This window comes from Tiliqua scincoides, chromosome 1 (genome assembly GCF_035046505.1).
Source record: "Tiliqua scincoides isolate rTilSci1 chromosome 1, rTilSci1.hap2, whole genome shotgun sequence".
In the NCBI taxonomy this organism is placed as follows: domain Eukaryota; kingdom Metazoa; phylum Chordata; class Lepidosauria; order Squamata; family Scincidae; genus Tiliqua; species Tiliqua scincoides.
The window spans coordinates 116355736-116369996 of NC_089821.1; the positions used below are offsets into that span (position 1 = coordinate 116355736).

A 14261-nucleotide genomic window follows, 5' to 3' on the forward strand; every position below is an offset into this window, starting at 1 on the left:
GGTGCATCTGAACTGGGCATAAGAGTGGTTGGTTGGTTGGCAACCTTCAGTCTCGAAAGACTATGGTATAAGCCTACAGCACCCAGTATTCCAGTGTCGGTGCATCATTTTATGTATGTTATTTGTTGAAATTGTAGCAGCAGCCCTGTAACGTAGGTCAGAACAAATAACTATAGTAACACCTGGATAATTTCTTGCAGTTCTTATGAGCATACTAGATGGGGGGGAGGGAGACTATGGCACACTTTCACCTTCATTAGGAAAAAAATATTTCAGTATTTTCAGTCTTGAGCATTTAGGCGCTTGGTATATGTCTACCTTTTCTGTCCCTCTTTGAAAAACATGCCTATTGAAAAATTATTTAAAAACTGTACTTTTCCCCACTGTAATTCTGAAATTGTTTTTCTTATGAAACGGTTTTATACCTTTCTGAGTTAAGACTATTCTGGTGAGGTGTGTTTTTCTGCCAGTTTTCGAGTCATCAGCTCTGGCTTCCAGCCCTCTTTTTTTTTTTTTTAAAGATTGTTGGGAGAGTTTAAAAAGGAATCTGGTGGTGGTGGAGAGCTGCTGAGTGGGAAACTTATGAATGCCCCTCTGAATAGCAACTCATTCACACGTTCCTTTACAGTAAATCACTTGATTATTCAGCACTGGGCAACTTGCAGTGAAATGTTGCAGCAACTTCTATAGCAAGCATTGCTCTAGAAAAGATTGCTCTTGGAAGCATTGCTCTAGAAAAGATTGCTCTTGGAAGCTAAGCAGGGTCAGGCCTGGTTAGTACTTGGATGGGAGACCACCAGGGAATACCGGGTGCTGTAGGCTTATACCATAGTCTTTCGAGACTGAAGGTTGCCAACCATATTGCTCTAGAAAAGATAGAATTGTAGAATCATTCTATCCACGTTGCTTGATCAGTCATGCTGCAGTCATTAAGCAATGAACACCTGTCTGTGAACCATTCCTTAGTTATATGGTTTATTCACATACCTCATTGTGGTGCTCTGTGGTGGGGAGCCATGTGCATATAGCCACTCACCACACAGATTGTCCACTTTTCCAAAGTTGCCAGTTCTCCCTCCTGCAAGTTAGTGGTGACGTTGCGAACACCTGATGTTCCACAGGATGAGTGGCTGTGCACAATTGGTACTCTGAGTACTTTGGGAGCATCCATTGTGCAGCTGCTTGGTCATAGAAATCAGGCCTTTGTGCTGATGTAGATGTCAGATAAGGTTGGGTGGTTTTCACTTGGGCCCTCTGAAAGTTCTGTTTAATAGTATTTAAAACTGATATATAAAAGAAGAGGTTTCCTGGTTGGATATACAGGTAGGGGAGGAGGGGAAGGAGAGAGAGAAGTCATAAATGCTGGTACTGCTTGGGACTGATAGCACTGTTGTCCTGTGGAATGTCTTCATTAGTTTTTGTTGGCTGTTCTCTCCCGTTTTCCCATCCTCTCATCCTGCACAACCCTATTTGTTTCTTCGGTGTGTTTCATTGCATTAGCTGCCTACTGCTTTTTTCACCTTCTTCCCTCTTCCTCCAGGCCTCTTTGCTTATTCTCCCGCATCTTCATTTCTGTCACCTTTTCCCGGTTTCAGTGGGAGCCTTCCTACTGTTTGTTACAAGTGGAAGACCAGCATTTAGCCTTTGGGGGAGTGGTGCCAGGAAGAAAAATGGCATGAAACCAGAAAAATCTAGGACTGTGAGAGACGTGTTCGTGTTGCTCAGAGCATCACAATCTGTCCACCACATTGCAGGCGCTTAGCTCAGTCTTATCCATGTTTACTCTGAAGTAAGTCTTACTGATTGCAACCAGACTAAGGGCCCAATCCTATCCAATTTTCCAGTGCTGGTGCTGTTGTATCAGTGGGATGTGCACTGCATCCTGTAGTGGAGGAGCAGTCACTGGGGCCTTCTCAAAGTATAGGAACATGTGTTCCCTTACCATGGGGTTGCATTGTGGCTACACCAGAGCTGGAAAGTTGAATAGGATTGGGCAGTAAGGCTGCAGTCCTGTGCTTGCTATTCTGGGAATAAGCCCTATTGAACCCAGTGGAACTTAATTCTGAGTAGACATGGATAGGATTGTGCTATAACTGCTAAATAAGTTTTCTTAAGACTTAAGCTGAAGAGTGGGGCATTCCTCAGATCACCTGTCGATAGTAGTGCAAGGCATCTTGGCTTTGCTCCTTCATTGGCTCTTTGGGAGTTGCATCTGCTCTGAAATAGCCACAGGTATGGATTAGGTTCCCATGAGGGTTTCTGTCCTGGCATGAGTACTGCCTGACATGCTCAATTTCGCCATTATAGTCACTAAATGTATATCTTAACAACATCGGCCTTTTTGTTGTGGAGTGAGTGAGTCACAGAGTCAGGCTGGCAGCATTAAAAAGTGAAGCAAATTGTTGCTTGTTGTTGTGAATAAGGAAGATTGCCCTTTGTTGTTCTTCTTCAAAAGTCAGAAAGGGTGTGTATGAGGGGTTTTTCTTTTTTAAAGATGAGTCGAGACAGCCCCACTTTGTGTTGAGGACAGGCGTGAATATGGGGGAAAAAGAGCCTTTGCAAGCCTCCACTCTATCAAAGCAGCAAGTTTATAGTGCTGGCTCGGTTCCTTATGTACAAATTCTTCAGGTTTAGCACAATAAGCACTTGAAAAAGCCCATTGATTTTGACAGGAACATTAAGCACAGAATTCAGCTTCACCCATTGAAATAAATGTCTGTTTAAAATAGTTGTATCCTGCCTTTCCATACACTTAAGGCATTTTATAAAAATGGGTTGCGTTATCTGGTATTGTTGTGATAAGTTTAAATAAAATATAAACGTTAGCATATAAACCTAAAAAGATGTCAGCAAAGCATTAAGAATCCTGATGGTGGTAGGAGCAAAACTTCAGACTTTTCAGCAACCTACCCACTCCTCTAAGCATCTGCACAGATGCTTTTCTAAACAGGTGTTGCACCTTTACCAAAAAGCTAGGAGAGATCTGTACCTTGCCTGGCTTTTCCTGACAGATGTGGAACAGCCCAGGGATTATAACTGGACTGACCCTTCCCCTTGCTGAAGTGCGGATTACTCACATGAAGAGGATGCATAGAGCAGGGCCTTCCCAGACCACCTCAATGAGCAGGCAAAGGACAGAGAGCTCATAGGAGGAGAAGCCCTTTCTGAGGGGCTTCCACCCTCACCCCTTACTCGTGTTGCAGTGAGAGCAAATCCCATCACTTGGGATGGCAGCCTTGCAAAGCAACCCTGATCATGGTTTCTCGGGAGTAGATCCCATAAAATCAGTGGGACTTCCAATGAAGTACTGTAGTGTTTCTGGTTGGTTTGAAGAGACTGTCTCCACAAAAGGCAAGCTTTGGGTTGTTGCCAAGTTCTTCACCATGCAGCCTAGTATAATTTTCAGTGCAGTGGCCTTGGGTGTTGACTGCTTTCCTATCAAAGAAGTAGGAATGGGAATGTAGAATTAAAGTGTAAGTCTTCTTTATAGTACAGAGTGCTACTTGACTGACTTTTTATATAAAATCAATTTATTCACAGTTTTATGCAGAAGTCATTTCCCCCCCCCCCCCCCCATTTTTCTTTCTTTGTTAGAAGGGAATCTAATGAGGTTTGAATTTCTTGGCAAGGGTGGGGGATTGTTGTAGTTTTATTCCAAAAAGCTGAACTATTTTTGCAGTCCCTTTTGATGTGAAGTCGGCGAGATTAGTAAACATTACGTTCTAAGGTTTTGTCTTAACCAGATATGTGAATATGGCTTTTACCTCACTGCAGTTAATGTATCAGTAATGAACTAAAATTGGCTTAATTTAATCTATTTGTATCTCTTTATTTGAATACACAGTATTAATGTTCAGTAATTACAGTACTGTATCTTTCTTGTGTGGCTTTTGTTGCTCTGCTGGAGTTTTGAGGGTCATCTTTTTAATTTTAACTGAAGCTTAGTTTAATTAGCTCACAGAGACATCCTATAAAAACACTTTTGAGTTTAATTGTTTAGCTTAAGTCCTGTGCTTTTCTCAGAATGTTAATGGTTACTTTAGAGTTCATAGCTGACAGAACTAATTAAATGTATCTTTCTAGGAATTAGCCACTGACCTCTGTGCATTGTAAGTTCTAAAATGCTAAAGTAATTAATGAAATAGTTCTTCAGTATTTAAGTCTGAAGTAGCAGCCACAAAGGCTCTCATTTGAAGGGGCAGATACATTGCCAGAAACACTTAGGATAAACTAGATGTTATAAGAGAAATTCTGTGGTTGTAACTCCTTATGTTATTTTTTTTTCTTTTACAAAAAGCAGACAGCTTGTGTACATTTTGGTGGTTGAAGCAAATAGCAGATGAGGAATTTAAAATGATTTTTTAAAAATTACACAACAAAAAAATCATGCATGTTTAAAAGATCTTAGAACATGAGATGGAGTGAGAAAACGGCACAGGGGAGAGAAAGTTAACGTGCCATGACTCCAGTCCAGACATGGGGACCACCCATGACTCAGTTTTTAAGAGAGAAAAACTGGGGACTTCCAATTGTGGTGTTCCAGCTTGCTCTGAAAGCAGTGTCTAGTGTTGACTTTTAAGGTGTTAGGAAGAAACAAAGTAGAAAACGTTAGCATTGTGTTTTTGCAGACTGTTTTCACCCTAGTTTGTGTATGAGATTCTTTTGGAATTTTTATTCCACAGTTTTTCAACTATTATCTCAGTTCTCAAAGGCAAAGACATTTCTGAAGGGCTGTGAGTGGGAGAAAAACAACGGGTCACTCGGTTTCATGTGCGAAAGTGCTGGGGCCTACGTAGAATCAGTAGCTCTCGCTTCTTATCAGAGAGTTTTTGAGTCTTTGGCTATACACAGACTAGTCCTTTGGAGACCTCAAGGTTATATTTGCGGATTGGCAAGAAGACTCTCCCCTCCTCAAACAGTCGTTGAGTTACTGGAGTTAGTGGATCAGAGATAGTTTACAGTTAGTGTTTACAGCAGCAATTTTCATCCTTTTTTATCTCATGGCACACTGACAAGGCACTAAAATTGTCAAGGCACACCATCAGTTTTTTGACAAATGACAAGACACACCCACTGACAGCAGGGGCTCACATCCCCCAGTGGCCCTACTAACAAATGACCCTCCCCCAAATTCTCGTGGCACACCTGCAAACCATCCACGAGCCATGGCACACTAGTGTGCCACAGCACAGTGGTTGAAAATGGCTGCTCTATGGTAAGGGGAAATTTGTCTCCTTGTTTCAGAAAAGTAATAATCTGTGTACAAGTTTAGCTGTTTGCATGAGGAAAAACCGTAAGAGGTAGATGTCTGTTACAAGTGGGGGGTGATTTTTGGACCCAGCCGAAGTACTGACCTGCCACCTGTCATAATTATCACCTCCAAAGCATTCCCAGTAGCCTTTATCTTGCTTTTCTCACAACTGCAGTGTGAGGTAGGGCTATTAAGATGGAGAACTGAGATGGCAACTTGCCCAATGCCACCTAGGGAGTTGATGGGTTTTAAATTGCTGGGATGGTAAAATTTCCAAATTCCAGTGTGTACTACTTACCCAATCTTCCCTTCCATCAAAACCAGACAAATGCTAGAAAGGGTATTGAGTGTTGAAATGCACCTAAAAAGGGATATTAATTTTGTGGCTCTTCTTCTTTTCTTTTCAGGGTGTTCTGTCCACAATGGCAACGACTTTGCCCAGAACCCTTGGAGAGTTGCAGCTCTACCGGATACTGCAGAAAGCCAATCTCTTGTTCTACTTTGATGCCTTCATTCAGCAGGGAGGGGATGATGTCCAGCAGTTGTGCGAGGCAGGTGAAGAGGAGTTCCTCGAGATCATGGCCCTTGTGGGTATGGCTAGCAAACCTCTTCATGTGCGGAGACTGCAGAAAGCTTTGAGAGACTGGGTCACAAATCCAGGCCTTTTCAACCAGCCCCTTACTTCCTTACCGGTCAGTAGCATTCCAATATATAAGTTGCCGGAAGGATCTCCTACTTGGTTGGGAATATCATGCAATAGTTATGAAAGGAATAGTAATACACGGGAGCCTCACTTGAAGATTCCAAAATGTGCTGCCGCCACATGTGTTCAAAGCATGGGTGCAGGCAAATCTGATGGGGTTGGGAACTTACCGCTGCAGGGCAGCAGTGAACAGAGACTATGGCAAGGACACCACACTACAGAGAGTGAACACAGCCTTTCCCCCGCTGATGTCGGCTCTCCAGCCTCACCAAAGGAAAACGCGGAAACCTTGGATGCGGCAGCAGCTCTCTCAGTGACTGAGTGCGTCGAGCGCATGGTTCCTACTCTCCCCAAAAGTGACTTGAACGAAGTGAAAGAACTGCTCAAAATAAATAAAAAACTGGCCAAGATGGTTGGTCACATCTTTGAGATGAGCGATGAGGACCCTCGCAAAGAGGAGGAGATTAGGAAGTACAGCGCAATATATGGCAGATTTGACTCCAAAAGGAAGGATGGCAAACATCTCACTCTCCATGAGGTAAAATGATGCAAACAAGGAACAGTTTTCTCTGTTATTTTTGGTTCTTGTCAGAGGTTGTTTGCCCCACAGATCACAAATTTTGTTAACCACCATGCCCAGGATTCTCAAACTGGAGCGTCGCAGTGCCCTAGCCAGGGAAGCTCTGTCTCTGCCCCCTTAAGGGGCAGGGCGACTGATGGCAGCAACGTGATTGGGTTGATTGTGCTACTGCCAGGGAGGGAAGGGTTTTTACACTTGCCTGAGGCTCCCTGGAGGGTCCAGAGAGCCTGCGACCCCCTCTGGAGCGCCTCTGCAGCCTCCATGAGGCCTCCATGAGCCTCCAAACCGCTGAAAAAAAGGGGGAACCACGCCCTGTTTTTGTCACAAGTGGTTTTTTCCCCCTTATTCCAGCAAGCAACCCCCTTAAAAAGCCCTTCCTTCCCTAGCAGCAGCATGGTTGGCTTACATTACTGTCCCCCCTGCAAATACTTACTCATTCCCAAACTCTCCCTGAGACTTTGGGAACTGCTGCACTATGCCATTGACTTTCTCCTAAGAGATTGAACTGTGACTCAGGACTTCCTCACTTCAAATTTAGTCTCTGATCTGAACTCACTAGGTGGCCTTAGATGAGCCATTCCCTCAGCTGCAATATGGAAATAATACCTACTTGCCTCACAGAGCAGTTATGAAGACAGTATCAAGGTAGTTCATGTGAAATGCCTTGTACACCCAGAAAATACTTCATAAATGTTAATATTGTAATACTTCCCTATAACTTCAACCATTAAGGTTTATGAACAGTCAGCGAGGTCTCTGATGTGTTTTTTGTACTTGTTCACTTTAAAAAAAAAAAAAAGCGCATTATCTGACTTGCAACCCACCAGATTCAATGTTCTGGTTGTGTAATTAAAATGGCACTTTAAAAGGAAAGCTACTGTTGGATGATGCTTCTAACTAAAGTCACATTCTCTAGGTTAGTTGTTTTCATTCCTTCTCTGCTTCCTGTGTCTCATAATAAGCAAGTATCTTGTCTAACTATTGCCATCAAATGTTTCTTTAATGCCAGAGATGTGATAGGGAGTGAAAATACATTAATAAAGATCAACTGTTTTGCTTCTGCTGTACAGTTGACCTGTTTAGTGAGTTAAATACAATGTTAGTACATGGTTAAAGACCTCCAAGGTTCATAATTACGCAACATGAACAACTACTACTACTACTACTACTACTACTACTACTACTATTATTATTATTATTATTATTAACAACAGTATTTATATACCACTTTTCAACTAAAAGTTCACAAAGCGGTTTACTGAGAAAAATCAAATAACTAAATGGCTCCCTGTCCCAAAAGGGCTCACAATCTAAAAAAATGCAAATGAATACCAACAGACAGTGCTGGGGTGAGGTGGGCCACATACTCTCCCCCTGCTAAAAAAAGGAGCACCCACTTGAAAAAGTGCCTCTTACCCAATTAGCAGGGGTAAATTTAGCATGTAAATTCTTGTTTTGTACAATATTGAAAAAAGTGACATCTATTGAATTAGTAGGAATTCTTGGCATGCATCTTTTAAACTTTGAGATAACTTCTAAATATTAATACAAGTAGGGTTGCAGATTTTTGGTGAGCTCCCTGGAAACTGTGCCATGATCTGAAATGCTCGTGTAAGGGCGTATATATGTAAATATGCTCATGTAAGAGCATAGTGTATATGGTTAAAACACCAAGGATTTTCTCCCTCCGTAAATAACATATGAAATTTGAGGTAGAAACCATGTTTATGGAAGTTTATAAGAAAAGAAAATGCTTGATCTGTATAGCACCTTGAAGCACGAGTTTTTGTTGATCATACTGTATGTATTTTGGCAGATATTGATAGTTTGAGCAGAAGCAAGCATATAAGGTCAGCAACTTGAATATTAAAAGGAATTGCATGGGTAGAATCTTCATCTTACCATAATAACCCTTTAGTAGTTCATAGATTTATATTGTAAGAGGAAATTATATTCCTTGAGATCTTGGCTCAGGCAGTTAGATTTTTGTTGTCAGTCCTTTTCTGATTATTGCTTATTCCATTCTTCCTCCTGAATTGATTTACTTGAGAATAGCTGTTTTGAGGTCATTGATGGAATAACCACAAACCGCATACCACTCACAGGTATGTTGGATTTCTGTTTTTCTGTGTCGGATTTGTGGCTGCTCATCTGCTTTCTTAAGCAGGATCTGAGCTGGCCAATGTTGGCTGCTGCAGATGTTGTTGACAAGACATTGTATAATCATTTATAATATCTTATAACAAATTGCATATGTAGGAATCTTGAATGTGGTAGGTTGCATTTTTAGGATCAATAACATTCTCAATGTTAATTTAAAAAAGTGCAATTGGCATTTGGTTTATTGCAGAGTCTTGTGTCTTGATGATGGTATCCTGCAATTTAGTTCCTTTTGAGCAATAGTTTCAGTCTGGATTCTGTCTGTTCCGGCAGAGTCTTCTAGTGCCTTCACTCTGAAGGATGGGCCATGCATCACTGAAAAGCCCACTGCAGTAGGATGACAACTTATGTTTGAGGGGATCCTTGGCAAGATACCATCTGGTTCATCCCTCTGTCACCTTGGTGTTGAAAGGGACTTGGGGCCCAATCCTAAACGCTCTCAGTGACAGTGCTGAGCTCCAGTGCCAGTGCTGGTTGTCACAAAGGTGCCATAAGTCACATCTGCAGCACCCGGAGAGAAGGGGCCACCGGTCCTGGGTCAGCGTCAGTCGGTGCTGAGCCTCAGAACCACATGGAGGGCTGGCTGGCACTCTAGCAGCACCAGCTGGCGGTAAGTAGCTTCGAAGTGGGGGGAGGTGGGGAGTGGGGGAACAGGGCAGGAGGAGCAACCTGGGTGGAAGGGGGTGGGACCAGCGGAGCTCTGCTTTGTAGTATCCTAGCCTCCATATTGGCTGAAAAGCCCAACATGAAGTCTCAAGTATGCACCGGAAAAATAGCAGGCACAGACTTGAGAAGCCCCATTGCAGGGCCTGGAGCTTTCCACAGGGGAAGGGGACAAAAGTCCATTTCCCTTGAAAAGACTTCCGGCGGCCTTAGCAGTGCAGTTGGATGCAGCAGTAGCCATTTTGGTGCCATTGCACCCAGTTGAGCTGCCAGCTTTAGGATTGGGCTGTTGGCATCTTTAGATGGCCAGAAGCAGTAGCCGTGCCCTTACTGATGACCACTGGCTCCTATCACGTTTTCTGCACCATGTCCTCTGCTGTAATAAAACATGGAACACTGTCGAGGAAAATGTGGCTGCTAGTTAAAATGCTGCTGTTGGCCTACTGTTGCCAAGGTAAGGCAACAGGCAAGCCAACCAGTGGCTTCTAGTCGTTGGTTGGGGCCAGTCCTCTATGGACACTCACAGTGGGGCCCCAGAACCCATGAGCACGGACAGCTGCCCATTGGAGCCAGCTACCCATGAGCTGACACTAGTCCAATTGATGGTTTAGTATTGACAACCTTGTAATAGTATACTCTGTGCTATCTGAGAAAATAATGGCATTTGGAAAACTTTACCAGTAATTCTGTGTATTATGGTCTTCCTTTAAGGGCCAAATCTGCAGTTGCCTTCTGCTGGCATATAAATTAACACAGTTTTGAACACTGAAGCTGTATACAAATGTTTCGGTAGGAGCTCTTTGGATTGAAATGCTGTAGGCATGTTTTCTTCAGGGTTAACCTATGTTGCTGTTCTCCCAGCAACTCAGGCTAGGACTTGAGATTGCCATATTCAGCAAATGCTGTCATTGCCATACATGCTGGTGCATGTGCTGTGGACATCTGAGGAGAGCACCCACAACATCACAACTGGCATGGGAAATTCTCTTCCCCCCCCCCTCCATGTTGTCCAATTGTTTCAGGATTAGTTCTTTCTGCTATTTTGCCTCGGTGCTCATGTACGTTCTTTGGAAGCCAAGAATACTAGAGAGGCTACCATCTTTCCTCTTGCAGCAGTGTCCCTTCAGATTAAAAAAATCCTTGAAATGTATTGTATATTTATTTCATATACTTTTCATATACCCATTTTTCAGCTGATGCTCCCAGACCTACTTGTGAAAGTTAAGACAATAAAAATTTAGCAGTGGTGGTTGTAAAACAAACCACCACTAAAATTGCTCTAAAAGGACTGGGGAGATTAAAAAGCTTTCACTTAATGCTGAAAAGAGAGCAAAGATAGGTTCACCTGGTGCCTTCCAGAGACAAGGCATTACTGAGGTGGGAAGCCGTAATTGAGAAGGCTTCGTCAGGCAGGTCACCACCTGCCTGACTCCTGGTGGCATCGAAAGGGCTTCATAACCCAGCAGGGTCATGAAGCTTATGTGTGCATCCTCTCCTTACAAAAAACACAAAAACCTTTGCCTGTTACTAGTACTTTTCAAATGGTTTTCTCAGTCCTACATCTGAAAATGTGTAACTGAAGATGTAAGGGAAATTTTGGAAGGATATGGTGGGTGTTAGAATATAAATGATAAGAAAGCCTATTCAGATGGCACCACTGAGAATGTTGTTCGGATATTTAAAAGTTACTGACAGATCAGAACATGGGGTTCTTGAAGGAAATCTATTAGATGCTGCCAAAATATTTATTGCTACTACACGGTGCAGTAAGAATGCGTTATCAGTTTGGGTTTGGTTATCTAAGATACGCTTCATTGCGTCTGGCTGAATTAATATGAGTTTATCCACGCATGAAAACGAGTAACCTGCACAAGATCTTCTGGGTGCCATTTGTGTGTTTATCTGAATACAAGCTATTAAATGAACACATGTAGACAGACCATTCCCCTTGATAGAATAGTCTCTATTTTCTGATCATCCACATTTTTAACCAGTTTTGAAATACCATTTTTAGTGGTGAAGTCAATGAAATTTATTAGCCTGTTCACTTTTTTGGGGGGGTGGGGGGGGTGTGTAACTTCAAAATGACAGCATTTTTCATTGTTGGTCTTATTTGTCTGTCACTATGATTTTTATTCATGCTCTTATGGCATAGTATGATTCTGGCTGGTATAGCAATCTGATTTCACCACCTCTCCTGATTGAGAGGCACCAGTCAACCAATAAGAGTTGTAAATGCTTTATGTTAAAAAAAAAAAAAAAAAAGTGGTGCATTTACTCCTAATAAAGGGAAAATGTAATTATTATTACTGTAGAATAAGATTTGCTGCAATAAAGGATCATTTAGGTAGGCTGGATTGCACTCTAGCCTTATCTTTAAATTTAATGGCTCTGCATAGTTTGTGTTGGATTTGTGGCATGAATGGATTTCAAAGATTCATATTGCTCTTATGGTTTTTTGCCTTATGTTCCAGCATGAAAAATGCAGGTAGGCATCTACTAACAACCACAGTTAGGAGCATCTTTGCTCCCAGGTGGCCTATTGGAAAGGCATTGTGTGATTAGTGTGACCAGGGAAGGGTGTCTGAAGTAATCAGAATTCATTACAGGCAGTTTGTGAGCAAAGTAATATATATTCCAAGTTTTAAAAGGAAAAATAATCTAAACCCCCCAAAAAGCACAGAATTATTTGAGCTGAATAAATTATGCAGGTTAAGAAGACTGCATATTTTGCACAAGTCTCTTATTGTAGGGTATGGGGAAGGGGAGAAGAGAACCATATGGGGCCATGAAGTCTTGCCCTCTGGAAAGATTGTATTTAGCTCATCTTTCTGAGGATTCCCTAAGTATTGTTCAAGTAATTTTTAAGCTTGTCTTCACAATTTGGATACTGAGGTCTTGCTTGTAATATGTTTTTGCTATTTCAGTAGTAAGCTGCATTGGGTTTACCGTAGGTAAAGGATATAAGTTGTTAAAATTTAAATAAATAACAGTATATTACTATCAATTCCCTACCTTTTTTTGTTACCTTCTGTCTACTCTGTATCCTGAAGCAGCTTAAGTAGTGGTGTTTGTAACTCAGTGCTGATGTTAGGGATATATGAAACCATCCTGCAAAAATTCTAGTTGTCTCATTATTATTATTTAGGTTTCCCTTGAAATTCTTCAAGTCTGATGATGATAATACTGTATAGCGGCAGTTCCCAAACTCTCCTGGATCCACGTGATCTTCAGAACTGCGCCTCTGCCAGGGGCTTTGATTTACTTACTTGAAGGAACAGCAGCCTCATGGGGGGGGGAGTATGGGGAGCCCTGCAGAAACCTCTGCAGGGCTCCCCAAGCCTCAGAGAATGTCAAAATAATGATCATGACCCACTTCTGGTTTGTGATTGTGATCTCAAAACTGGAAGTGGGTCACGATTGTTATTTTTACATTCTCCTAGGAGGCTGCTGCTTCTTCCTGTAAGGAAATCATAGCACCCAGTGCCCCAGGCAGCGGCGGGATCTTGGGAATCATGTCGCTGCATTCCTCCCTCCCTCCTACTGTCCTTCATCTGCAGACATGTCTTGGTTGGATCTGGAAACTTTAAAATGGCTTGCTTTGTTCCTTGTTACAGAGGTCATCATAGTTGAAAGGCTACGTATGATATCCATTGTGCATTTGATGCAGACTAATTTGTACAACGTTGGCTAGCTTTGGTTTTCTCCCATATATATAATACAATACTTGAAAAAGTAATGTTGCTTTGATCATGTAGCATCTAAGAGACTGAGCTGTGAATCAGTATTTCCTCGGGTTTAACCCTACCTCTGCAAAGAACTCACCTGGTGCCCTTAGGCAGGCTACTCCCTCTTGTCCTACTGCAATATGGGGATAATAATATTTACAGTACTTTTTTAACCAGGTTGTTGTTGAAAAGCAGGGGTGTCCAAACTTTTCCACAGGAGGGTCACATTGCATATTTTTTGCAGGCCCAAAAAAAAAAAAATCAGTTTTATATAGGGCAGAGGCACACTGTCTCTGGCTGATCCACTGTGAAACTCAGTTTATTATTTATTTACACATGTGCAGAAATGATGCTATTTCCTCACCACGATCATTTTGCAATGTTGTTGAAAAGTCAGCATGTGGAAACCCAATTTGTTTTATCTGCAGGGGTGAGGTTAACATTGAATAATTATCATTTGAGGGTTTTCAAGCGCATCTGGCACAGTGACTGAAAATTAGGGTTAGCCAGCATGACAACACTCTGGCCATATGGAAAGAAGTGCAGTGGACAGAACTGTTGAATAGTTAACTGTCCAACTGCATGGTTGGGGGAAAAATATTTTAAGTTGCTGAGGGTTGCATAAAATCTTGTGGCCGGCTGGATGTGGCCCCCAGGCCATAGTTTGCAGATCTCTGTTGTAAAGGCTGCATCAAGAGAATAAAGTGAAGCACTCTGCACGTTCAGAAAGCTCCGCAAATGTGCCAAATATTGTGATACAAAATTGCCTGCCTCTGCTTAAGAAGTGTTATGTAGCAGTGACTTGCTTCAAAGGGATTCTTAGAATAAAGGAGGGATAGAAATAATGGCAGTTTGAGGACATGTCTTTAGATTGCAATAGGCATCTTTGATGTTTCTGTACATTGCAATACATTACATTCTTACAAGATTTAGCATCCCCCCCCCCCCCACTGCCTGGAAGTGATATGGTTTAAGCAATAAAACTTTTCTTGTGTTTTGTTTCTAGCTCACAGTTAATGAAGCAGCTGCTCAGTTGTGCGTAAAGGATAATGCATTGTTGACCCGAAGGGATGAGCTCTTTGCACTGGCACGGCAAATCTCTCGAGAAGTTACATACAAGTATACTTATCGGACCACCAAGTAAGACAAATTTTCACCAACTTGGTTGCTTTAATG

At 42.1% G+C, this 14261-nt stretch overlaps 1 protein-coding gene across 2 annotated transcripts in view; it reads left to right on the plus strand.

Moving 5' to 3' along the window:
• NAB1 (NGFI-A binding protein 1) overlaps window positions 1–14261 on the plus strand; it is a 44858-nt gene that overhangs the window by 5303 nt on the left and 25294 nt on the right. For both annotated transcript variants that reach the window (XM_066635580.1, XM_066635571.1), the window contains exons 2-3: window positions 5659–6492; window positions 14092–14225. In XM_066635580.1, the coding sequence (XP_066491677.1) occupies window positions 5674–6492; window positions 14092–14225 (953 nt within the window). In that variant the 5' untranslated portion in view covers window positions 5659–5673. The remainder of the gene's footprint in view (window positions 1–5658; window positions 6493–14091; window positions 14226–14261) is intronic.